This window comes from Canis aureus, chromosome 1 (genome assembly GCF_053574225.1).
Source record: "Canis aureus isolate CA01 chromosome 1, VMU_Caureus_v.1.0, whole genome shotgun sequence".
Taxonomy (NCBI): Eukaryota; Metazoa; Chordata; class Mammalia; order Carnivora; family Canidae; genus Canis; species Canis aureus.
Genome location: NC_135611.1, coordinates 122,520,163 through 122,543,891, shown reverse-complemented (window position 1 = coordinate 122,543,891; position 23,729 = coordinate 122,520,163). Strand labels below are relative to the sequence as shown.

At 55.9% G+C, this 23,729-nt stretch overlaps 1 protein-coding gene and 1 long non-coding RNA gene across 16 annotated transcripts; one reads left to right on the top strand and one right to left on the bottom strand.

Annotated features, from left to right (window-relative positions):
* Positions 1-450: 450 nt before the first annotated feature.
* On the top strand, positions 451-15,752 carry LOC144288924 (uncharacterized). Of its 10 annotated transcripts, none has more exons than XR_013356997.1 (7): positions 451-660; positions 2,085-2,163; positions 3,310-3,429; positions 3,858-4,855; positions 5,251-5,593; positions 14,617-14,786; positions 15,089-15,752. It is a non-coding gene; the product is annotated as an uncharacterized LOC144288924 (long non-coding RNA). The 10 variants fall into 10 exon arrangements; XR_013356989.1 differs by having other exon boundaries at positions 1,736-2,163; XR_013356993.1 differs by lacking the exon at positions 451-660 and adding an exon at positions 731-1,934.
* On the bottom strand, positions 3,791-19,365 carry LOC144288845 (uncharacterized). Of its 6 annotated transcripts, none has more exons than XR_013356867.1 (4): positions 19,276-19,365; positions 13,857-14,005; positions 6,430-6,668; positions 3,791-5,933 (listed from the first exon to the last, which is right to left on the bottom strand). XR_013356867.1 is itself a non-coding variant. In XM_077856756.1 (4 exons), the coding sequence occupies exons 1-4, from the start codon at positions 19,007-19,009 to the stop codon at positions 5,668-5,670; spliced, it is 924 nt and encodes a 307-aa protein (XP_077712882.1). In that variant the 5' UTR covers positions 19,010-19,269; the 3' UTR covers positions 3,791-5,667. The 6 variants fall into 6 exon arrangements, 4 of the variants coding, with proteins under 4 accessions (XP_077712882.1, XP_077712893.1, XP_077712910.1 ...); XR_013356860.1 differs by lacking the exon at positions 19,276-19,365 and adding an exon at positions 16,969-17,574; XM_077856756.1 differs by lacking the exons at positions 6,430-6,668; positions 19,276-19,365 and adding exons at positions 16,861-17,330; positions 18,971-19,269.
* Positions 19,366-23,729: the final 4,364 nt, after the last annotated feature.

Genomic DNA, 23,729 nt, shown 5'->3' with positions numbered 1-23,729 from the left:
CCCCGGAGCCCCGCCCCCCGGAGCCCCCACGCCCCGCCCCCCGGAACCCCCGCCAACGCCCCGCCCACCCAGGCCCCGCCTCCGGAGCCCCAACGCCCCGCCCCCGGAGCCCCGCCCCCCGGAGCCCCCACGCCCCGCCCCCCGGAACCCCCGCCAACGCCCCGCCCACCCAGGCCCCGCCCCCGGAGCCCAACGCCCCGCCCCCCGCCCAGGCCCCGCCCCCCGGAGCCCCCCGCCAACGCCCCGCCCACCAAGGCCCCGCCCCCCGGAGCCGCCCTCGTCCCGCCCCGCCCAGGCCCCGCCCCCCGGAGCCCCGCCCACGCCCCGCCTCGACCCGCCCCCCGAGCCCCCGCGCGCAGACCCCGCCTCCGACGCCCTGACCCGCGGGGCCCCTCGGGGGCGGGGCCGGCCTCCTGCGCAGGCGCGGCCGCGGGGTCGCGCGTCAGTGACGTCACAGGCGGCGCGTCAGAGCCCCGCGCCCCGAGCCCGGCTGCCGGCTGGAGCCTGCGGGTGCGGCGTCCGAGGGGCGCGGCGACGGGGACGGGGACGGGGACGGGGACGGGGACGGGGAGGCCCGCGGAGCCCCCGGCGGTCGGAGGGACGCGGAGGCCGAGACGCGGGGCCGCCCCGGCCCGGCCCGGGAGGACCCGAGGATGAAGGGTAAGGGACGTGCTGGCGCGGCGCTGCGGGGGGAGGGCGGGGGGAGGGGCGGGGCTGCGCGGGGGGAGGGGCGGGGGCTGCGCGGGGCTGCGGCCCCTCCTCCACCCGGCCCCGCCCAGGCGCTGGCGTCAGCATCTCGGACGGGGTCTCGGGGGCGCGCTGGGGTAACGGCGACCCTCGAGGGTTGCTCGGAAGCAGAACGACGTGAAACGCGTAGATGTGGGGGCGCGGGGGGGAGGGGAGGGGCGTGACCCCGGGGTCCCGGGATCCAGGCCCGCGTCGGTCCCCGCGGGGAGCCTCCTACTCCCCCGGCCCGAGTCTGACTCTCAGGGATAAAGCGTCTAAAGCAATGACGCACGTGGAGGCTGGGCCGGGGCGTGGGCCGGGGCAGGTGCTCAAGGACCGTGGGTGCTGACGTTGCGGCACCACTTCCCGGCCTTTGCTCCGCGCCTGGGACCCTCGCAGCGCGCTCCTCGCTGGGGTAGCTCTTGAACACAGGCCTCCTTGCCTCCGTCCCGTGGAGGGAGAACCAGGCCCTGCGACCCCCCCAGTACAGCAGCCTCCGTGTGCTGCACCGCAGGAGCTCGGCCTGCTCAGCTCACCGGGGAGCTCGGGGCTAGCGGAGCTCCCGCGGGCCACGTCAGCCGCGTGGGCCAGTGTTGGGCCCTGAAACCGGGCCTCTCCCTTATACGCACTACACTGACACCCACGCTCCGTCCCCCGAGCCGTGTTGCTCTTCTTCAGACAAATTACGTAAGACACGGGAGCGTGCAAGCTTTAGGCGTGGAAACCACATTGAGACTAGGTTTTGAGCGTGAACAAAGACCTTCCGTGCTTTATCAGACCGTCTGCTGTATGACATCCCCGAGGTCACTGACCCTGCGCTGTGAAAAGTCCCTTTGTTTCCGAACATCTTACTGTTAACAAAACGTAATACTTCCAACCCTCCGCGTCCCAGGAAGCTCTAGCACGTGACTTATTTTTTTTTAAGTTTTACGAGTTTATTTCAGAGAGAGAGAAAACGCAAGACCTGGGGGGAGGGAGAAGCAGACCCTCCTCCCCCTCCTCCTATCAGGGAGCCTGATGCAGCGCTCAATCTAAGACACTGGGATCGCGACCTGAGCTGAAAGCAGACGCTGCACCAAGTGGGCCTCCCAGCGACCCCTATCCTACAAGTTTCAACTGAGTTACTTAGATTTCTAGAGCAACCGTTCAAGCTCCTGACTTGCCGTATTCTGCACCAGTCACCTCCTGGTGTCGTCTACTGACCCGAGGTAGCATCTGAACTTGTTGCACGTGCAGGACCCGGGAGTGAGGCCCAAGTATCTACATGTCAGCAGGAACCAGCGATGGTTCCCACGTGAATTAGCGTTTGCAAAACACCATTTTATTTTTATTTCTTCTACCGAATGTCTGCTGGAAAGCACCCAGAAGCCAAACTGGCAAAGTCATTTGAGGAATTGCACTGCACAGGGACAGAGAAATGGAGCAGTGGCTAGAGAGGTAAAAGTTGCTTTTCAAACAGCTGTATTGGGATAAATCTCACATGGCAGGAAATCCATCCATCTGTTAAAGTTTGCCGTTCAGAGATTCCTGGTGTATTCACAGAATCGTGTACCCGTTCCCACTACTTGATTCCAGGGGATTGTTAACACCCCAAAAGAAACCCTACACCCGTGGGCACCCAAGCACATTCTCCCCTGCCCCAGCCCCTGACCCCTATCCATCGGTCTTTAATCTCTACAGATTGCCTATTCGGACATTTGCTACACGTGGAATTGTGCTCTGTGTGGTCCTTTATGACGGGCTCACACTTGTGGTTTGTGTCACGTCCTGTTGCAGAGACACCAGAGAGAAGACCCCACATCCCAAAGGGCCCCCGGCTCGACAGGCCCTCCTGCCCGGTAGCCTAGGTGCCTGTGCCACCCGCCTGGGGATGAGCGGGACCCGTTCCCGTGCCAGCGGGGCCAGGCCTCCGAGAGGGAGGGCCTCTAGGCCAGTCGGGGCGGCGGTGGATGGTCCCTGGAGGCAGCCCCGGGAGCTGGGGGCCAGGCTAGTTCTTGTTTGGTTTCGGGACAGGTGCATAATCCACGTGTTTACACTCTGGAATCCCCCGGGGCTGGAGGTGCCACACCCGGAGATCCTGGTCCACCTGTGCGGCTTCCTTCAGAGGAACCCAAGCCATCCCCGGCACCAGTTCCCGTTTGTCTTTCTCTTTATTCCCCCCAAGCCTATAAGTGTGAAGTTGCTGTGGGGCAGATGCGGTGTAGGCGGCCGATCTGAATCCCAGAGGCCGATCCCCATCTCCTCCGCGTTAAAATCAGTGATGAGGCTGCCCAGGAGGCACCTTGACTCCCTCCCTGGTGCTCGGCCCTGGGGCGGCTCCCTCCTCTCCCGCGGCCCCAAACAGCAGGGCCCTGGGCATCTTGATCTGTTTCCATTGAGATTCTTGTCTCATCCTGTCTCCCTGAAGTGCAGTGTGTTGGCTGGAAAGTGTGTGCAGCTTCCTGGTTCCTGAGCCTTTTCTTCTTCAAGTCGCTCACCCGGAGGACGGTGTCCCCGCGTGTGGTCGCTCCGTGTGCGTCGTCATCCTACGGCCCTGCCAGTTTGGGTTGGGTCTTTTTTTTTTTTTTTTTTTTTTTTTGACAGATCCTGCCGCAGGTTTATTTGTACAAACAGCACAGGAGGACACCAGGCCCGTGTACACGGAAGCCCAGCACTGGAGCCTCGGTGGGGGCCTGGGCACCTTTGGGAGCCTGCGCTGCTGAGGTAGGAGCAGTAGCCAGAGCTGGGGTCACAGCTGCAGTCTGGGCCTTGGTTTGAGCCTTGGCCTTAGCCTTTGGCCAGCAGAGCCTGAGACCTTTGGCAATGCGGGCATGAACACATTCCCCAAGCTTGGGGTGAGCGGTGTAGGCTATTCGATTGAGCTTGGGGCTGCTGCCCTTTGGGATCTTGGGCTTAATCTCCTTGGACTTCACAAGGGCCTTAGCCTCGGCACGTGCAGTCATGGCTTTGGCACTGTGGGCCTGCATCTTCTCCAGGCCCTTCTTGTTGTTCTTCTTGGCAAAGCGCATGTTCCTCAGGAACTTGGGGTCTACTCCCTTAAGAGATTCGTATCTTTGTGATTGAGGTTTCTTTCCATTCTTTTTTTTTTTTTTTTTTTTTTTTTAATGATTTTATTTATTTACTCACGAAAGACAGAGAGAGAGGCACAGACACAGGCAGAGGGAGAAGCACGCTCCATGCCGGGAGCCCGAGGCGGGACTCAATCTCAGAACTTCAGGATCACGCCCTGGGCTGAAGGCGGCGCTAAACCGCTGAGCCACCCAGGGATCCCCCGTGACTGGGGTTTCTTGATGCCATTTCTGTGCCATTTTCATGACTGCTTGTGCGTGGTATGGTTCTTGGGGTTGGCCACGTCTGCATCAAAGCCCACGGCTCCCCAAGCACCTCGGACCAGAAGAGAAAAAGAAAGGCGGGTTTGGTCATTTGTATGGACGTTCACTCATTAATTGTTCAGGCTTTTGCTTCGTTGCAAAGGAGAACGGGGAAAGGCCGTCCCTGAGACGCACACGAATGAAAGAAACAGCCACCACGTCAGTACTGGAGAGAAACCCCTTGCGGCTCCCTGTGCCTGCCAGCATCTGGGGTCCCCACAGCTGCCCTGAAGCTGCGAGTCAGGCGGCTGGGCCCCAGCTTCGCCTCCTGACCCACTGTTAGCAAGTCTTCCGAGAAGCCTCCTCTGGCCAGTAAAGCCATTTACCTCCCCACAGCCCCCTTCCCGGGGTGGTTTAGGCCAGTCCTGGCGGATCTTCACTGCCATATGTTGATTGTTTGGGATCGAGACTCGTTCTGGTTTCTCTGCAGACACGTTGCAGGACACATGGTGACGCTGTGTTCGTGGCTTATTCAAACCTCAGGAAGACCCCAGCCCCCTGCCCAGGGGAAGTCCTAACAGGGCATCCTTGAGGAGCCACCTCCTGGCCTGGCAGGTGACCCAGGGAGGCGGGAGGGAAGAGAGAGGATGCGCCGCCTTGCCCACTGGATGGTTCCTCTCAATAGGTAATGGGGAGAGGACCGTCCAACCCAGACATCTCAGAAGATGGAAAAATAAGACAGTTCATTCCAGCTAAAAATACAACTATCTGCCTGTGAAGAGCCTTGCTCGGCGCTGTCATGTCCACACCCAAAGCAGGTTAATAACTGGCCTGAACAGATGGTTTCTTTCTATAATTACCAGGTCCCCCACCACCACCAAGGCTCCTCCTCGGCTGCCTCTTTGCCCTGCTGGCAGCCCCCTGCTGTTTCCGGCCACCCCGTTGTCACTGCCCACCTGGCCACCACCCTGCCAGCGTAGGGGCCAGCCCACAGCCAGCCCTCTGCTCAGGCTGGGACCCCCTCACCCCCTGCTGGGAGTCAGCCACTGGGCCTGGGGGGCGTGCGTCAACACCACCTGGGGAGAGGGCCAGCAGGAGGCCACCCCGGCCTTGTCACCCCCACTAGCAAAGAAAACCGAATCCCACCAGGATGTCCATAATCACCCATCTAATGAGGAATTTTGATGCACCATCCTCCTGTGTCTTGGTGCAGATGCAGTGAGATGTGTACCCCAGACCCTGTGGCGGGGAGGGCACCTTATGGACACTCCCTGTCTTGAAAGAACTTTGATTGAACATAAGACCTTCAGAAACACCGCAGACTTTTGGCTCCGGCAGTCTTACTCTGGGGAACGTGTCTGTGCGAGTCCAAGATGTGAAGGAAGGAGGTTAACACAAAATGTTCGCTGCAGCAGGGAAAACCACACCGGGGACCCGGCTCAGTGCCGGGATGCTCCACAGCCATGACGCATATTTACAAAACATTTTAAAGGACGACGTCACATATGTTAGTGTTAATTGGTAACAATGTTCAAAGAAGTCTGAACGGGAAGAATGTGAGTATGTTGGAGATGCCGACACGTGGTATTAGAAGGTGTGCTGAAGCTGGAGGAATGTTTAACACATTCCTTTAAGGATGATTTTCTGGGTGGTAACACTGATAGTGGTCTCCTGATTCTTTTCTGGATTTTTCTAAGCTTTCATCAATAAACACAAACGCAAGGAAATGAATGGTTTCCAAAGACCATTTCAAGGGGAGTAAGGGAATACCCAAGACCGGGGCACAGTGGCTGCCCCTGGGGAGGGGGCTGGGGTAGGCCTGCATGCTGGGGTAAGCCTCGCCTTTCCATCGGTCCTCTCTGGAGTCTTCCGAGTTTTGCACCAGGCTCTTATTACCTGTTAAAAGAATAAATAAAGGAAGATTTTGCAAAGGAGACACAGAAGGAAACACTAAAGCACAGGAAGCGAGGGGAGAGCCGGAGGGAGAGCCAGGAAAGTGTTTTCTCCTCCCGAGTTAGACAGGACTGGAGGTCTGCTCTGCCCTTTTGGGCCCAAAGCCCATCCCAGGGCACCCCAGGACCCCGCTGGTCCCAGGTGACTTCACTCAGGAAGGGCTGCTCCATCTGCTTCAACTCTGGTCAGGAGTTGGGTCAGTGTCTTTCCCAGGAATAAAGGCAGGCAGGCCAGGGGGTGGGAGAGGCTCCCGGGGACATCAGTGTGGGACCTCTGAACCAGGACTCTCATATCTCATGGGTTCAGAGAGTTGAGCCCAACACATGAATAATGAATGGGTGAGGCTTACCCCAACTTCCCAATCACCTTCTATGAATTAGGAGAACCATCTGATTGGCCTACTGTGCTATAGGTCAGGAGAATCATCTAGTCAACGTACTGAAGTTTATTCGTTGAGGTACTTTTTCAGCTTCCACATCAGCTGCTGCTTCAGGTCCTCACTACCCATGACCAGTCTGTTCAGCATCTTGTCATCTGTGTACTTCAGATCCCTGATGATGCCCTTACATTCATTCAAGAGCTTTTGCTTCTTATCAGCTGGCAGCTCCATTAGGGCCTGAGGAACTGACTTCGAGAGTCTGCTAATCCATGCATCTAAAGGACTCCAAGCCTTCTCCTCTAAAAACAAGGAAGGTTGAATAAATTGGGCCTTATCCATACACAAAGGCCTAGGTTCCTCCTGGGAGCACGCCCGCGCCATGACGAGTGGGCACATTCCCGAGCAGGCCAGCACAGCCTCAGCCTTATGTCCCCTCCACCCACAGTTGGCAGAGGTTTATGGGGACTTCGGCCCATTTGGCTCAGACAATTGACAGCCAGCATGCCCATCATTAAGCTCTGCCCTCACAGGTGCAGCACAAGGTGGCTCCTCGCAGCTGCGCCAAATAAAATCTTCTCCAGGGCCTGGAGGTTTCCTGCTTCCCACAGAACCCTCTCATCTGAAAGCAGAGAGCTGAGAAGCAAGTGCATTTTCAAGGAGAATCATCTCAGTGTTGGGGCTGGGTCTTCCCCATCATACGCTCTTTGTCCCTGAACTTTGGAAATGTCTATTGAAATCACGTGGTTAAGGGACTGGGGACAGAGGAGACCTGTATACTGGAGGCAGTGGTTGTCTACGCCAGCCCTCCCGAGTTGTATGGTGATAATCATCCAATGTAGGTTACCCAACTCCTACTCTTCCCGTGACCCCAAAGGGGCATAATCGACATTTTTAAAGGAAAATTTAGGATCCAGTTTCAGGTGCACGACTTTGGGACTCGAGGGCTTGTGTCGAGGGACAGTTGTATCTGGTCGGGTGGGCCGCAGGTTTGCTACAGGAAGGGGCCCTGGAGCAGGGGAATCACACTCGGGTGCCCTCTGGGGCCAGGCAGGAATGAGGGTGGCTCAGGGAGCCTGTGAGTGACCGGGAGCTGGGTCCCTGCCTAAAGGATGGTGGCTACCCCTTGCTGGCCCATGGCTACCACACGGATGCCAGTTTTCTTCATTAAAAAGTGCGGTGAGAGGGCTTTCAAGATGGTAGAGGAATTGGAGACTCATTTTAGACTCAAAGACCAGACCCCTCCAGGTTGAGTGTAAGGTAGTGGAGGACCATCTATCATGGTAATGGACGTCAAAAGAAAGCTCAAGTAGGAACCCTTCTATAGACAAATTAGAATTTAAAGACTCAAGAAATGAAGAAAGACACTATGTCATAATTAAAGTGTTTATGCAGCAAAAGGGTCTAAAAATTGTAAATGATGCCTGTAACATGGGAGCAGACAATTATAGAAACCAATTAATATCAAAATTAAAGAGACATTGATAATACAATAACGGTAGGGTACTCTTAACACCCCACTCACAGCAATGGAGAGATCATCTAAGCAGAATCACCAAAGAAACAACAGCTTTGAATGACACACTGGACCCGGTGGACATTACAGATATACTCAAAGCATGTCATCCTAAAGCAACAGCATACACATTTCTCAAGCACATGGAAAATTCTCCAGAACAGATCACATACTGGGTCACAATGCAGGTCTCAACTGGTACCACAAGACTGGGAATATTCCCAATCCCAATTTCAGACCATAATGCTCTGAAAACAAATCAATCACCATAGGACATTTGGAAGGAACTCAAATACTTGGAGATTAAAGAGCATCCTACTAAAGAATGAATGAGTCAACCAGAAAAATAAAGAGTTTAAAAAGTTAATGGAAACAAATGAAAATGAAAACACAACTGTTCTACATATCTAGGATAGAGCAAAGATGGTCTGAAGAGGAAGTACACAACAATATAAGCCTTTCTCAAGAAACAAGAAAAGTCTCAAATACACAACCTAACCTTACATGTAAAGGAGCTGGAGAAAGAACAGGAAATACATCAGGAGAAGAGAAATAATAAAGATAAGACCAGAAATCAATGACAGAAACCAAAAGAACAGTGAAACAGATCAGCGCGATTAGGAGCTGGTTCTTGAAGGATTGATAACATGGATGAATCCCTAGGCCTGCTTTCTGAAAATGAAAAAAAGGACCCAAATAGATAAAATCACAAATGAAAGGGATCACTACCAACACCGAGGAAATAGAATTATAAGAACATATCATGAGTAAGTATATGCCAACAAATTATGCAATCTGGAAGAAATGGATGCATTCCTGAAAACTTATAAACTAATGAAACCGAAACACGAAGAGCTAGAAAACCTGAACAGACCCATAACCAGCAAGGAAACTGAAGCAGTAATACAAAATCTCCCAACAAACAAGAATCCAGTGCTGGATGGCTTCCTAGGGGAATTGTGCCAAACATTTAAAGAATTAATATGTATTCCTCTAAAGTTTTTCAAAGAGTAAAAATGAAAGGAAAACTTCCAAACTTGTTCTGTGAGGCCAGCAAAACCTGATACCAAACCAAAGACCCCACCAGAAGGGAGACCGATAGACCAATATCCCTGATGAACAATGATGCAAAAATTCTCACCAGGATACTAACCAGTGGGATCCAACAGTACATTGAAAGGATTATTCACCACAACCAAGTGGGATTTATTCCTGAGCTGCAAGGGTGGTTCAACATCTGCCAATCAATCAATGTGCATCACAACATTAATAAAAGAAAGATTCAGAACAATAGGATCCTCTCAATAGATGCAGAAAATTAATTGACAAAGTACAGCATCCTTTCTTGAAAACTTTCCGTGGGGGGATCCCTGGGTGGCGCAGCGGTTTAGCGCCTGCCTTTGGCCCGGGGCGCGATCCTGGAGACCCGGGATCGAATCCCACGTTGGGCTCCCGGTGCATGGAGCCTGCTTCTCCCTCTGCCTGTGTCTCTGCCTCTCTCTCTCTCTCTGTGTGACTATCATCAATAAATAAAAAAAAAATTTAAAAAAAAAAAAAAGAAAAAAAAAAAAAAAGAAAACTTTCCGTGGTGTGGGGATAGAACATACCTCAATATCATAAATTCCATTTATGAAAACCCCACAGCAGTTGTCATTCGCCTTGGGGGAAAACATAGCTTTACCCCCAAGGTCAGGAACATGACAGGGATGTTCATTCTTATCTATGTTGTTCAACACCGTATTAGAAGTCCTAGCCTCAGCAATGAGACCACAAAGAAATAAAATAAGATAAGATAAATAAAAAAATTAAAATAAATAAAATAAAATAAAATAAAATAAAAGGCATCCAGCTAGTAATGAAGAAGTCAAGCTCTTATCTCTGCAAACTGACATGATAGTTCGTGAAAAAACGAAAAGACCACCCCAAAATTGCTAGAACTCCTACAGGAATAGCAATGTGGCATTTTACAAAATCAATGCACAGAAATCCTTTGCATTTCTGTACAATCACAATGAGACAGAAGAAAGAGAATTTAGGAAGCTGATCCCTCAAAGAATTGCACCAAAACCATAATATACCTAGGAATAAACCTAACCGAGGAGGCAAAGGATCTGTACTTAGAAAACTATAGAACACTCATGAGGATATTTCCAAATGACCTATTAGATAAAGAGCTAGTATCCAAGATCTATAAAGAACTTACTAAACTCAACACCCAAGAAAGAAAAAATCCAATCATGAAATGGGCAGAAGACATGGACAGAAATTTCACCAAAGAAGACGTAGCCAACAAGCACACGAGAAAATGCTCCGCATCACTGGCCATCAGGGAAATACACATCAAAACCACAATGAGATTCCCACCTCACACCAGTGAGAATGGGGAACATTAACAAGACAGGAAACCACAAATGTTGGAGAGGATGTGGAGAAAAGGGAACCCTCTTACACTGTTGGTGGGAATGTGAACTGGTGCAGTCACCCTGGAAAACTGTGTGGAGGTTCCTCAAAGAGTTAAAAATAGGGCTACATCACCACCCAGCAATTGCACTGCTGGGGATTTACCCCAAAGATACAGATGGAGTGAAACGGCAGGACACCTGCACCCCGAGGTTTCTAGCAGCAATGTCCACAATACCCAGACTGTGGAAGGAGCCTCGGTGTCCATCGACAGATGATGGATAGAGAAGCTGTGGTCTATGGATACAGTGGAATATCACCCAGCCATTAGAAGGGATGAATACTCACCATTTGCTTCAACGTGGATGGAACTGGAGGGTATCATGCTGAGTGAAGTAAGTCACTCAGAGAAGGACCATATCATATGCTTTCACTCATACAGGGATATAAGAAATAGTGAAAGGGATTATAGGGTAAAGGAGGGGAACTAAGTGGGAAAAATTAGAGGGAAGACAAACCATGAGAGACTCCTCTAACTCTGGGAAACAAAAAAGAGGTAACGGAATGGGAGGTGGGCAGGGGGATGGGGTGACTGGGTGATGGTCACTGAGGGGGGCACTTGATGGGATGAGCACTGGGTGTTATATGTTGGCGAACTTCAATTAAAAAAAAAACACTCATGAAGGATACTGAGGAAGACACGCAGAAGTGGAAAAACATTTCATGCTCATAGATTGGAAGAACAAATACTGTTAACATATCTATGCTGCCCAGAGCAATCGACACATTTAATACAATCCCTATCAAAATACCATCAACTTTTTTCATACACCCGGACAAATAATCCTAAAATTATCATGGAACCAGAAAAGACCCCAGATTACCACAGGAATTTTGAAAAAGAAAAACAAAGGTGGAGACAAGTTTTATTGTCTTGTTTCAAGACTTCAAGCTTTATTACAAAGCCGTCAGTCATCGTGAAGACAGTATGTTCCTGGCATAAGGGCAGACACATGTTGGATCAGAATATAGAACCCAAAAGTGGACGCGCAACTCTATGGTCAACTCATCTTTAACAAAGAATATTAAATGGAAAAAGAACAGTCTCTTCAATAAGTGGTTTTGGAACAATTGGACAGCCACGTGCAGTATAATTAAACTGAACCATTTTCTTACATACAAAAACAAAACAAAACAAAAACTTAAAAATGGATGAAAGATCCAATGTGTGACAGGAACCCATCAAAACCCTAGAGGAGACCACAGGCAGCAACCTCTAACCTCAACCACAGCAAATTCTTCCTTGCCACGTCTCCAAAGACAAGGGAAACAAAAGCAAAAATGAGCTATTGGGACTTCATCAAGATAAAAAGCTTCTGCACAGCAAAGGAAACAGTCAACGAAACCAAAAGAAAGCTTACAGAATGGGAGAAGATATTTGAAAATGTTTATTGATAAAGGGCTAGTATCCAAAATCTATCAAGAACTTACCAAGCTCAACACCCAAGAAAAACAATTCAGTCATGATATGGGCAGAAGAGATGAACAGACATTTCTCCAAAGAAGACCTACACATGAAAAACAGACACATGAAAAAATGCTCCTCATTTCCACATGAGGGAAATACAAATCAAAACTGCAGTGAGATAACACCTCACACCAGTGAGAATAGCAAGCATTAGCAAGTCAGGAAACAGGAAATGTTGGTGAAGATGTGGAGAAAGGGGGTACCCTCAACAATGTTGGTGACAATGCAAGCTGGTGCAGCCACCGTGGAAAACTGTGGAGGTTCCTCAAAATCTTGAAAACAGAGCTATCTTCCAACCCAGGTATTCCACTACTGGGTATTTACCCCAAAGATACAAATGTAGTGATTGGCAATGGCACCTGCACCCCAATGTTTATAGCAGCAATGTTCACAATAGCCAAATTATGGAAAAAGCCCAGATGTCCATCCACAGGTGAATGGATAAAGAAGAGGTGCTGTGTATATACAATGGACTACTGCTGGCCCCTCAAAAAGAATGAGATCTCACCATTTGCAGCAACATGGATGGAAGTAGAAGGTATTATGCTAAGTGAAGTGAGTAACTCAGAGAAAGAATTATCATATGATCTCACTGATATGTAGAATTTAAGAAGCAAAACGAAGGGTCATAGAGAAGAAAGAAAAAAATGATATCAGATGGAATCAAAGAGGGAGATAAACCATAAAAGACTCTTAATCATAGGAAACAAGCTGAGAGTTGCAGACGATGAGGGTTGAGGGGAGAGAGTACTCAGTGATAGACAGTGAGGAGGCCTGCGATTTAATGAGCAGTGGGTATTATATAAGCTGCTGGATCCCCAACTAACAATATGCTATATGGAAGTTATTCAGTTTAAATCGAACATAATAAAAATGCTTAAGATGAAAAAATTTACATGAGGAAGCCCAGCATTCTTTGAAAAATCTCTAAATATATTTTAATTAAAAATAAGAAGTCCCATGATTCTTAAGCATCATGATGAGATGTTAATGGATGCAGCTCAGCTACTTAGTGACCCTGAAAGGGCAGAGCCTGGACAAGGGAGACGCTGGGGTCACAGTGGACAAACCTGGCAAGGACCCCCTTAAGCAGAGATCGCGGCAGGCGTCCCCAGGGAGGCCCCATGGAAGTCACGTGTCCCTGAAAAGGGGCCATGAGCCGGGCACCCCTCTCCTCCGAAGGTCTGGGACACAAGATGGGAACGTGGGGGGAACGGAAGCGGCTGAGGGGTTTGGGGGGTTCCCCGCACGGTCTGCCAACCGCTCTGTGCTTCCACGGCCCGGTCCAAGTGAAGGTTTCTCTGAAAGGAGACGCCGGGGCCAGAGGGGCCCGGGCCTGGGTGGACCCCACTAGGAGGCAGGAGCCTGCAGCCTCCCAGGAGGCCCGGCGTGGACGCAGCTGGAAACCCGCTCCTCCCCGGGACGCAGCCAGGCCGGCCTCGGGCCCGGAGGCAGAACGCGGCCCCGGCCAGGCTGCCCCTCGGCTGCAGAGGAAGGAGGACCCGGGAGGGGAAAGCAGTCGTTCCCAAGGTCTGCTGAACGTCCCCCGCGACGCCCGAGAGACGCTTCGAGCCGGCGGCAGGTGCGCTCCTCTGCACCTGGACGGCTGTTGCTGCTCCGGCCTGGGACCGTCTGCTCCCGGACCCGGCGGTCTCTCCCCACGAGCAAGTGGAGAAGGGCCCCCTCGGCCGTGCCAGCCTCCCCCCGGCTCCCTCTGCAGGGACACGTGATGGTGCCAGGGCAAGGAGGCCGGCGGGGACCCAGCACAGCCCCACTGTCGGACGCTGGGACACGTCCCTGCGGGGAGAGGCGCCCCGGGTCTGCGTGGACACGTGCCATTTGCAAGGATGCCCGGATTCCTGAGACATTCACACTCAAGCCCGTGTTTCCCATAGGATGAGTTAGGTACACGGAGACCGTGTCACAGAAGCAACCTCAGCTCAAAGCATCGCACACGGGTCACCCTTCCGTGGGGTCTCTGTGGTGTCAAGGGCTGTTTGTACGACGCCCTGGAGGCTGGCCGCCCCCTGCGGAGCTTGCACTTACCAACAGTTTCTTTGGATTGGGCTCTGAACAGACCTACAAAGAAAGCCCAAAACCTTGCGCCCTTCTTTTTAGCTCTCTTCTTCCTCTCCTCAGCGATGGAGCAGAGCACCATCATGATGGCTTCTTCTTGGACGGGTTCCTTGACGAACCTCAAAGGAAGCATTTCAAAGGGAGAGTGTTAATGAGCATCGGAGTATTTCCACCCAAACGCTACTCCTCCTAGTGTCGAGGCCGAGTCTCGCGTGGACGGCAGCAGCTCGGCCGTATGCATACAGAGGGCACCCAGCCCTGAGGGCCGTTCCTTGGCTCGGATGAAGCAGGTGGCACTTAGTTAACAAGCAGATGGAATTGGACCGGACAGGTCTTCCTTGCCCTCTGCTTAACCTCTGCTGTATGACAGGAAGGAGCAAGGCCAGGACGCGCTCCCCCCAGCCACCCGCGGAGGCCAGTGTGCCCTCCTGGCGTCCGCGGCCTTCTGCTGGCTCCCGCATCCCCGGGGCCTGGAGCCTGGCGGGGGCAACACAGCCTGGCCTCGATCCCGGCCCTGGGATGGGGCAGAGGAAGGCACTGGATGCGGGGACTGCTCATTGCCGCCCTGGGCCCCTGAGCACACTCGCCCAGTCCCGCGTGTGAAGTGTAGACACACCAGCTACAGGCTGGGCTCCCGAGGGTCCGAGGGGATCGGAGGCGGGCACCCGGCGGGGGTCAGGGTGGCCCTGGAGGATGTTCTCTCACCCATACACGCCTCTGGCTTTTGTAGGAGCAGCTCCTCCTGACGCCAGTGGGGCTCCGCATGTGGGCTGCGAAGGCAGTTCCAAGTGACCCGGGAAGGGCTGTGACCTGAGAGGCGACACAGCCGCGGAAATGCAGGGGGTTGCACGTCAGGACAGACGGACCTTCGCAACGATGAGCTTTGAGGAGCTCCCTGAGGTCAGGAAGTTGTTGGCCACAGGGGTGGGAAGCAAGCAGGCAAGCGGCGCACGGGCAGCGTGGGCTCTGCCCAGGTGGGGCGCGTGGGGAGCACAGCGCTGACGGGCCACCTGACGGGCCCCAGGAGTAAAGCCCAAGAGGCCGGGAGCTGCTGCTTCTCCCCCGGCTTCAGCTGGACCCCAGGCGGGAAGGGCCCCTCCCTTCCATGACGCCCGAGTCCTCAAGCATCCCTGAGGGACCTCGACTCAGCGGGGGGCAGACCCTGTTGCTCAGTAATGTCTGCTGACATCTTTCCCCCCAAGGGTCCTCCAGCACCAGGCTCTAAGGCGACGGTACCCTCCCGGTCCTGGGAGAGAACCGGAGCCCTTACCACAAGTCTGCAGGTCTGCAGTGTGGCCACGGGCAGGCTCCAGGGTTTCTGTGCAGTCCTAGGAGCGGTCAGAGCATCCCGCGCTCTGGCCCCCGCAGTTCCTGAGGTCCCGGGGTCCCCACCGTGCATGGGACTCCCTGCCCGCCTTGCCATGTACAGCCACGATGCGGGCTGAGCTGCTGCATTTGCCCTGGAGCTCACCAAGCGCCACCCACATCCCCCCAACGTGTCTGCTTGACCGGTGGGGTGTGGAGGCTGCGCAGGGTGCTCCAGGGCCTGGAGGAGGTCGGGTGCGCCTGCCCCGCCCTGGCTCCCTGCGTCCTGGACCTGCCAGGACACCCGTGGCGCCCCGGCTCCTTTCCCCCCACTGCAGCCCTGGCGCAGAGTCCAGGCCCATCCGCCACCCTGGAAGCGAGCCGCCGGGACGGGTGAGCCCCGTGCACACACAGGTCACAGTAATGCACTAGCGTCCTAACAGCAACCGGACTGCACCTGGCGCGAGTCACCGAGCGAGGAGGGGGTGCAGGGTGTGACTTGGTTTACCCAGTCCCAGGTGCTGCGCAGCTGTGCCAATAAAATGAGTTTCGCGTCAAATACTACTGCATTTCGAGTATTGAGAACCCACGGGTCTCATTTCACGGTAGGTCCCTTGGTAGAGCGACGGTCCTCCCGGGTCCCCGCTGTGTCGTTCACACCCGGCTCATGCCGGCTTTCTGGCCGTCCGCTGTGCTGGGGAGCAGGGAGACCGCGGGCCGTCCTGGCAGGCCCTCTGGAGGCTGCGGTGAGCTGCCCGCTGCAGGCTCCCAAGGAGCCCACCACGGGCTGCGGGGCTGGCTGCCCGGGCGCTGCCCTCACCGGTGGGGAGGAAATGTGCTAAAGGGGCAGGAGAGGCCCCGTCCCCCCGTGTCCCTCAGGGAACCTAGCTCCCCAGCTGCTCTGAATGACTTCCCAGAAGCGCCAGAGGCTAGGGAGGCCTCGTGGTGCAAATGGCACCCCCGGGCCCCCGGAGCCCAGCAGGGCCGCGCAGGGCCGCCCTGACCCCTCGCCCTAGGGGAGCAGGTGCCGCCTCCCTGTGCCCCAGGCCCGGGCCGGGCGGCCGTCCCTGCCCTCCCAGCGTAGGGAGGTCACCCTGGGACCTCTCAGCGTCCCCCCGTGTCTTCTCATAAAGGCTAACTTCCAGCCCCGGGGAGTCTTTACCATCCTCCCATCCCTGGGACTTTCTGGCGGGCGGGGCGGGGTGCTGGCACCCACATCCTCCTAGGACGCCGCTCTGCACACACAGGAGGGGCGCACAGCTGGTGACCCGGAGCTCACGCACACCCCGGCACTGCAGACGCCCCGCTCGGCGCCAGCGCCCTGAGTCCCACCCCCAGGGTCGCAGCCCACTAGGCCGCCTGTGCTGCCTGGGCCGTGACTCGGCCTCTCCGTGCCTCAGTGGTTCATACAGGCCCTGGACACCTGGCGCCGGGGGCGGGCCCCGCAGCCCGTAGGTCTCCTGGCACTGCACCCCTGGCACTGGCCTCTCCCATGGGTGCCCAGACCCTGCACCTGCCGGGCTGCGACCCGGGGAGACCCAGGCCCTGCACCTGCTGGGCCACAGCTGCAGGCAATGGAGGCCTGCATTCCCCTCACCTCAGGTAACCCTCCCAGCATGTCCCCCCTCTCGCACCCCCCTCCAGCCCCGGCTTTCTGATCTCCAATCACCTTAGTGCCATGGCCACCACCGCTGCCACCACCGGCAGCACTGCTGATGCCACAGTTATCTGCTCCACTGTCATCTCCGCCAGCACTGCTGTCACTTTCTGCACCAACCCTTCGATTGTCTTCTGCATCACCATCTCCAGGCACATCTCCATAACCCTTGTCACCCACGATTTCTCCTCTACTGTCGTCGTCCTTTCTGCATCTGCAGCCGTCATCCTCTCTTCCTTGGTAGCTGCCATACTGTCCACCAAAGCCTCCACCCACTTGTGCGCCACCGCCTTTGCCACCATCACAAACCCCTCCTGGGCCATCCCCACATCCGCTATCACCGTCCTCTTCGCCAACACCACTGCCACCACCGCTGTGACCACTACGGTCACAACAGTCAACACCGAGGCGGTCATCCTGTGCTGCTCTGGAGCCTTCTTCATGCTGTGCTGCTCTGGAGTCTCCTCCTTCACCCTCGGCTGCTCTGGAGCCTTTTCCTTAATACTCTGCTCCTCTGGAGTCTTCGGCCTCACTCCTGGCGGCCTTAGCCTCTGCTGCCTGGCCGGGGCTGGCCTAGAGCCTAGAGCCTGAAGGCTCTCCTCCTCCACATAGGCCCACCCGGGAAGGCAGCAGGGCTTCTGAGCTGGACCAGGTCGTGCGAGAAGGGGGAGGCTCGGAGAAGGGGAGGCTCCAGCACACCTGGCCTCACCCTGTCTAAACAAAGAACCCGGGGCCTTGGTGGAACCCGGATGCGCTCGCTCACAGCCTCAGGCCCGCCTCTTCTCTGTTGGGCTCTATAGGGTCCTGCCCTGTGGCCCCGGCTCCCGGCAGGCCTGTCTTCCTTGGCAGGCTGGGGCACATGTCCCTGCGGCCCCCGAGGCCCTGTGGCAGCAGCCGCGACTCCTGACAGATGGGGGGTGGCCGGTGCTGAAACCCCGGTGTCCACGGCCATCTGCGCTGACTTGTCCTGACCAAGCGCAGGGCCGCCCTGACCCCTCACCCTAGGGGAGCAGGTGCCACCTCCCTGTGCCCCAGGCCCGGGCCAGGCGGCCGTCCCTGCCCTCCCAGCAGTAGGGAGGTCACCCTGCGACCTTGGCGTCTCCCAGTGTCTTCTCGTAAAGGCTAAGGAAACTTCCAGCCCCTGGGGAATCTTTACCATCCTTCCATCCCAGGGACCTTCCGGCAGGCGGGGCGGGGCGGGGTGCTGGCACCTGCATCCTCCTAGGACGCGCCCTGCGCACACAGGAGGGGCGCACAGCCCGTGACCCAGAGCTCACGCACACCCCGGCCACTGCAGACGCCCCGCTCGGCGCCAGCACCCTGAGTTCCGCCCCCGGGGTTGCAGCCCGCTAGGCCGCCTGTGCTGCCTGGGCCGTGACTCAGCCTCTCCGTGCCTCAGTGGTTCATACGGGCCCTGGACACCTGGCGCCGGGGGTGGGCCCCGCAGCCCGTAGGTCTCCTGCACCGCGCCCCAGGCGCTGGCCTCTCCCGTGGGTGCCCAGACCCTGCACCTGCCGGCCGCGACCCGGAGAGACCCAGACCCTGCACCTGCCGGGCCGTGACCCGGGGAGACCCAGGCCCTGCACCTGCCGGGCTGCGACCCCGGGGACTATCAGGCCCTGCACCTGCTGGGCCACAGCTGCAGGCAACGGAGGCCCGCACTCCCCTCGCCTCAGGTAACCCTCCCAGCGTGTCCCCCCTCCAGCCCCAGCCTTCTGATCTCCAATCACCTTAGTGCCATGGCCACCACCGCTGCCACCACCGGCAGCACTGCCGATGCCACAGTTATCTGCTCCACTGTCATCTCCGCCAGCACTGCTGTCACTTTCTGCACCAACCCTTCGATTGTCTTCTGCATCACCATCTCCAGGCACATCTCCATAACCCTTGTCACCCACGATTTCTCCTCTACTGTCGTCGTCCTTTCTGCATCTGCAGCCGTCATCCTCTCTTCCTTGGTAGCTGCCATACTGTCCACCAAAGCCTCCACCCACTTGTGCGCCACCGCCTTTGCCACCATCACAAACCCCTCCTGGGCCATCCCCACATCCGCTATCACCGTCCTCTTCGCCAACACCACTGCCACCACCGCTGTGACCACTACGGTCACAACAGTCAACACCGAGGCGGTCATCCTGTGCTGCTCTGGAGCCTTCTTCATGCTGTGCTGCTCTGGAGCCTCCTCCTTCACCCTCGGCTGCTCTGGAGCCTTTTCCTTAATACTCTACTCCTCTGGAGTCTTCGGCCTCACTCTAGGTGGCCTTAGCCTCTGCCTCCGGACTGGGGCTGGCCTAGAGCCTGAGGGCTCTCCTCCTCCCCATGCTCTCCCTGAGGGCAGTCCACCACACCCACTGCCTGCTGGCACTCCATCGGCACCTGCAACCCCAGCCCTCTACGGCAGCCTCCGCTCACTTAAGATGAGCTTACTTTGGACTTTCCTGAAAGGCCAAGAGGCCTCTCTCCTTGGCCTGTGATGCGGGATCTCTGAGCCTTGGGCCCACAGAAGCCCCTCCCTCCATTCATTGGACTGGGGAGAGCTCAAGGTGCTGAGTTAATATTTGCTAAATGTTTGGCCAAAGTCCAACATCAGGGGCTTTCCACGAGCTCCCCACTTCCGTCCTGGCAGCATTTGTCTCTGGGTTTGAGAGCTTCAAAGGCTAAGGGTGGGCTTTACTCCTAGGGTTTCAAGGGAAGGGGTGTCCAGCTTCCAGGACTAAGCTGGGGTTGGGGAACCTCTAGGGAGGGTGCAGAGGTGTGTGTGGAGGGACGCAGGGAATACACTACGGGGAGTATGGAGAACACCCCCTTTCCCCAGCCACACACGCACGCCCCCCCCCCCGCCCCCATGAACCAAGCCACTGGCTGGAGAATGACCCTGGAATTCTCCAGCACGGAGACGCCCCCACGGTGGGAGCTCCTGGGAGAGGGGCGCCCCGCAGTGGCCGGAGCTCTGTTGGGGCGCCGCAGCCTTGGGAGCTGCCCGGGGTCTCCCCTTGCCCCCACGCCCCTTCCCGCCGGCAGCTGGCTGTCCCTGCTCCCCTGGGGGGCACCCGCCGGACCTGAGGCTGAAAGGCGGCGGGGAAGGGGGTGCCGTGGGCGCACATCCCTTCTCGGGCCCCCTTTCTGCCGGGACAGCAGAGACTCCGTCCGTGTTCCCCCAGGGCTTCCCGGCTGGGGCCTCAGGTGCACGAGGCTCCGTCACCCCCACGCGCGGCCCTGAGCAGGAGGACTCCGGGGGGAGGCCTGGGCGGATAAACAGGCGGCAACTGTGCGGCTTCCGTGGGTCGGGTCGTCAGTGATGCGAGGGGCGCCGTGTCCCCCAGGCCCTGCTCCGGCCACAGCCGCTCCCCCGTCCCCCTGCCTACGCCGGACCCGCCACGGGGGTTCCCTTGGCAGCTGCCCTCAGGCTTGGCCGCGGAGCCCACGGGGGAGCCAGCCCGGGGCGAGGCCCACAGGCCCGGGGGCACCTGCCTGGGGGGCGGGGGCGGGGTGGCCCGCGGGAGCCAGGCATATCCGTCGCGCGAGCTCCTCAGAACATCTCCAGGAACCTCGCAGACGACAGGCCACGCGGTGGGAGCAAAGCCGCTTCCAGTGACCCTGGGGAGCCCCGGGCAAGGCCGCGGCGCAGGGAGCTCGGAGGCGGCGGGCACCCTGTTCCCCACTCCCAGCGCCGGGCGGGGACCCCGCTGCTTCCCCGGGACAAAGGCCCCGGGGCCTCTGCTGCGCGCAGGGGAGGGCGCTGCTCTGCACCCCGCCCCCAGCAAGCACGGAGCCCCGGGGCGCAGCCTGGCCAGAGTGCGCCGGGCCTGCAGGAAGCCCCCGCGGACCCTCGTGTGTGTGGATCTGCGCGGATGGGGTGGGGGGCAAAGGGAAGGTGTCCTCCGGGCCAGAGCCCTTCAGTCCTCTGAGCCAGATCACGCATTGATGTCATATCCTGCCACATTGCTGAATTCCTGTATGACTTCTAGCAATTCTGGGGTGGAGTCTTTTGGGTTTTCCACCTAGAGAATCATGTCATCTGGGAGGAGTGAGAGTGAGCTCTTCTTTGACAATTTGGATGCCTTTTCTTTCTTTTCTGTTGGCCGATTGCAGAGGCTGGGACTTCTACTACTGTGTTGAACAACAGAGGTGAGAATCAACATCCCTCGTGTTCCTGATCTTAGGGGAGGGACTCTCAGTTCTTGCCCATTGAGAACGATGTTCACTGTGGGGTTTTTATAAATGGTTTGGGTGATATTGAGATATGTTCCCTCTAACCCCACACTGTGGAGTGTTTTCATCAAGAAAGGTTGCCTTATTTTATAAAATGCTTTTTCTGCATCAATTGGGAAGATCCTATGGTTCTTGTCTTTTCCTTTATTAATGTGATCTGTCGCGTTGATCGATTGAACCACCTTTGCAGCCCAGGAATACATCCCACTTGGTTGTGATGAATAATCCATCCAAGGTATTGTTAGTTCCTTGGTTAGTGTCTTGCTGAGAATTTTTACATCCTTGTTCATCAGGGATACTGGTGTGTAATTCTCCATTTTGGTGGGGCCTTTGGTTTGGGGATCGAGGTCATGTTGGCCTCATAAAACAAGTTTGGAAGTTTTCCTTCCATTTTTATTCTTTGAAACAGCTTCAGAAGAATATGCACTTGTTTTTCTTTAAATGTTTGGTACAATTCCCCTGGGAAGCCGTCTCTTCTCTGAACGGTGGAACGCTTGATCTGTTCCACCTTCCTTCACTGTCTATATCATTGTTTCTGCGCTAATCTTTATTAATTCTCTTCTCCTGTTGTGTTTGCTGTTCCTTCTCCAGCTCCTTTAGATGTAAGGTTAGGATGTATATGTGAGACTTTCCTCATTCCTAAGAAAGCCTTATATTGCTATGTAATTGCCTCTTAGGAATACCTTTGCGGTCCAGATTTTCAAATGATTCCATGAATTTTTTGAATACTTTAATTTCCTGGGAGATGCAATCCAGACTTTTTATACCCATTTAGGATTTGATCCTGCCTCTGCCCTCCGCAGCCTCTGACAGCTGTGTGAAAGCTCTAGGCCTTCCAGGCCGAAAAGGGATGGCCGCCCTCAGAACTCTCGTAAAGGGGCTGAAGCAAAGAAGTTTGAGAGCTAAGCTGCTCTGAGGGGCCCTCCTACGCTGCGCTGCCTCCCCACCCACACGCGACCCAGGAGGGGGAAGGGAGGAGGGTACGAGGCCGCTGTCACCAGGTCCCCGGGAACCAGCTTGGCAAAGCATCCGAGGGGCTGCCCAAGGTGCGAGGACGTGATCTGCCTGCAGAGCCTGCCCAGCTGCACGGCAGACACGGATCCCAGGGGAAGGCTCCTCTGATGCGTCTCGGCCCGAAAGCGACAGGCTGAGCAGACGTGAGGACTCCTAAAACCCACAACTGCTTTGAGACCAACTCCCTTTTTATGTAAAACAGAAGAAAAGGGGAAAAAAGAAATAGGTCTGTTTACTCTTTCTCCACATTGAGCTTAATGTTGTAGAAGCAGTTTTATGAACAGGCCCCGCAGACCATCATCTCTGCGGCATTAGTTCCAATCGCATTATTGCCTAATCGCAGAGCACCGGAGTGTGTAACGTGGGAGCTGCCATCAGGCGGGACACGGGGGAAGGAAGGTTTTCACGCAAAGCCCAGGGTTCAGGAAACTGGACCAAGAACAGCAGCAAGGATCCAGCTTCCCCCCAGCTGCCCTCTGGGATATCCCAACCGTCCACGTCAGGGAGGCAGCAGAGAACACAACGTCCTCAGGTGGCGCCTTATGCTCCCTTAGAGCAGAACCTCACGAGGAGATGCAAGTCCAGGAATGCTGGGTCATCCAGCAGCTACCGTGTCTGTCGCCAGGTGCATGAGCGGCAGGGACACACAGGTGAACGAGGCTCCTTTCTGAACACAAGGCAGCTGGTCTCCTGAAGGAGGCCCGTGTGTCAGCAGAACTCGTTGATGGAGATACCTGGAGGAGGTTTCTTCCAAAACAGGAAGCCTAGCCCCGAATCCCTAAAGGACGGGGCGGGAGGAAAGGAAAGGGGCAGCGAGGCCACTAGGTCCCCGCCAGCACTTGCCTCCCTTGGGTGTGACCGACTTGTTGAGAACGAGCTTCTGAAGAAGCCAGTGAGGGGTGGCAGGGAAGCAGGAGGAGAAGGGAGAAGACAGCAAGGGCGTGATTCCCAGTGAGCGGCACATTGGGGCGGACCTTTGGGAGGCTCCGAAGGATCCCTTACACCCCAGAGTTTGACCTGCCTCAAGGCAGAGATGGAAAGGGTTTCTTCCCCTACAGCGGGCACTCCTGTCTATGGGCTGCTCCAAGTGAGAAGATACTCTCCCCTCACAAGGAGGAGGCTCTGGGGCTCCAGCACATCCCACAGAAGGTTGTGGGTGTGGTCTGTGAGCCAAATCCCAGATGGTTGGGGAGAGGGGGGTGTGGTAGAAGAAAGGGACCCCAGGAGATCAGCTGGCCAACACCCAGTGTGTGCACAGACGGACTCACCTTGGCAATGAGATACGGGTGGACGACTGGCTCCACACCTGGCCATAAAACTCCAGGCCATAAAGCTCCAAGCGCAACTGGCAACGCACCTGCTCCCTTTCTACTTAGTGCAGGTTTTCCAACTGGATTCTTCCTTTCCAAATCATGTAGGCGACCCTAGGACCTTCGCACTTACGTATACATTTTTAATTAACGTGTCCGTTTCTACAAAACACATCTAGGATTTTCATGGACATAACGTGAAATCCATAGATCAAGTTGAAGAGAATTGACAGCTTAACAACATTTGAGTCTTCTGACCCATGAACGTGGCGTACGTCCCCTCGTTTCTGCGAGTCCCCGATTTCTCTCAGCAGTGTCTTCTAGGTGTCAGTCTACAGGACTTGC

Excerpts from the sequence above, each read along its gene's own strand:
- LOC144288845 (XM_077856756.1), bottom strand. The coding sequence starts at position 19,009 with ATGAAGAAGGCTCCAGAGCAGCACAGGATGACCGCCTCG. Across the intron at positions 17,331-18,970 it reads AGCACAGGATGACCGCCTCG|CAGCCGAGGGTGAAGGAGGA; the intron begins GTGTTGACTGTT and ends AAGGCTCCAGAG. Across the intron at positions 5,934-13,856 it reads CCAATCCAAAGAAACTGTTG|GTAATAAGAGCCTGGTGCAA; the intron begins GTAAGTGCAAGC and ends TTCTTTTAACAG.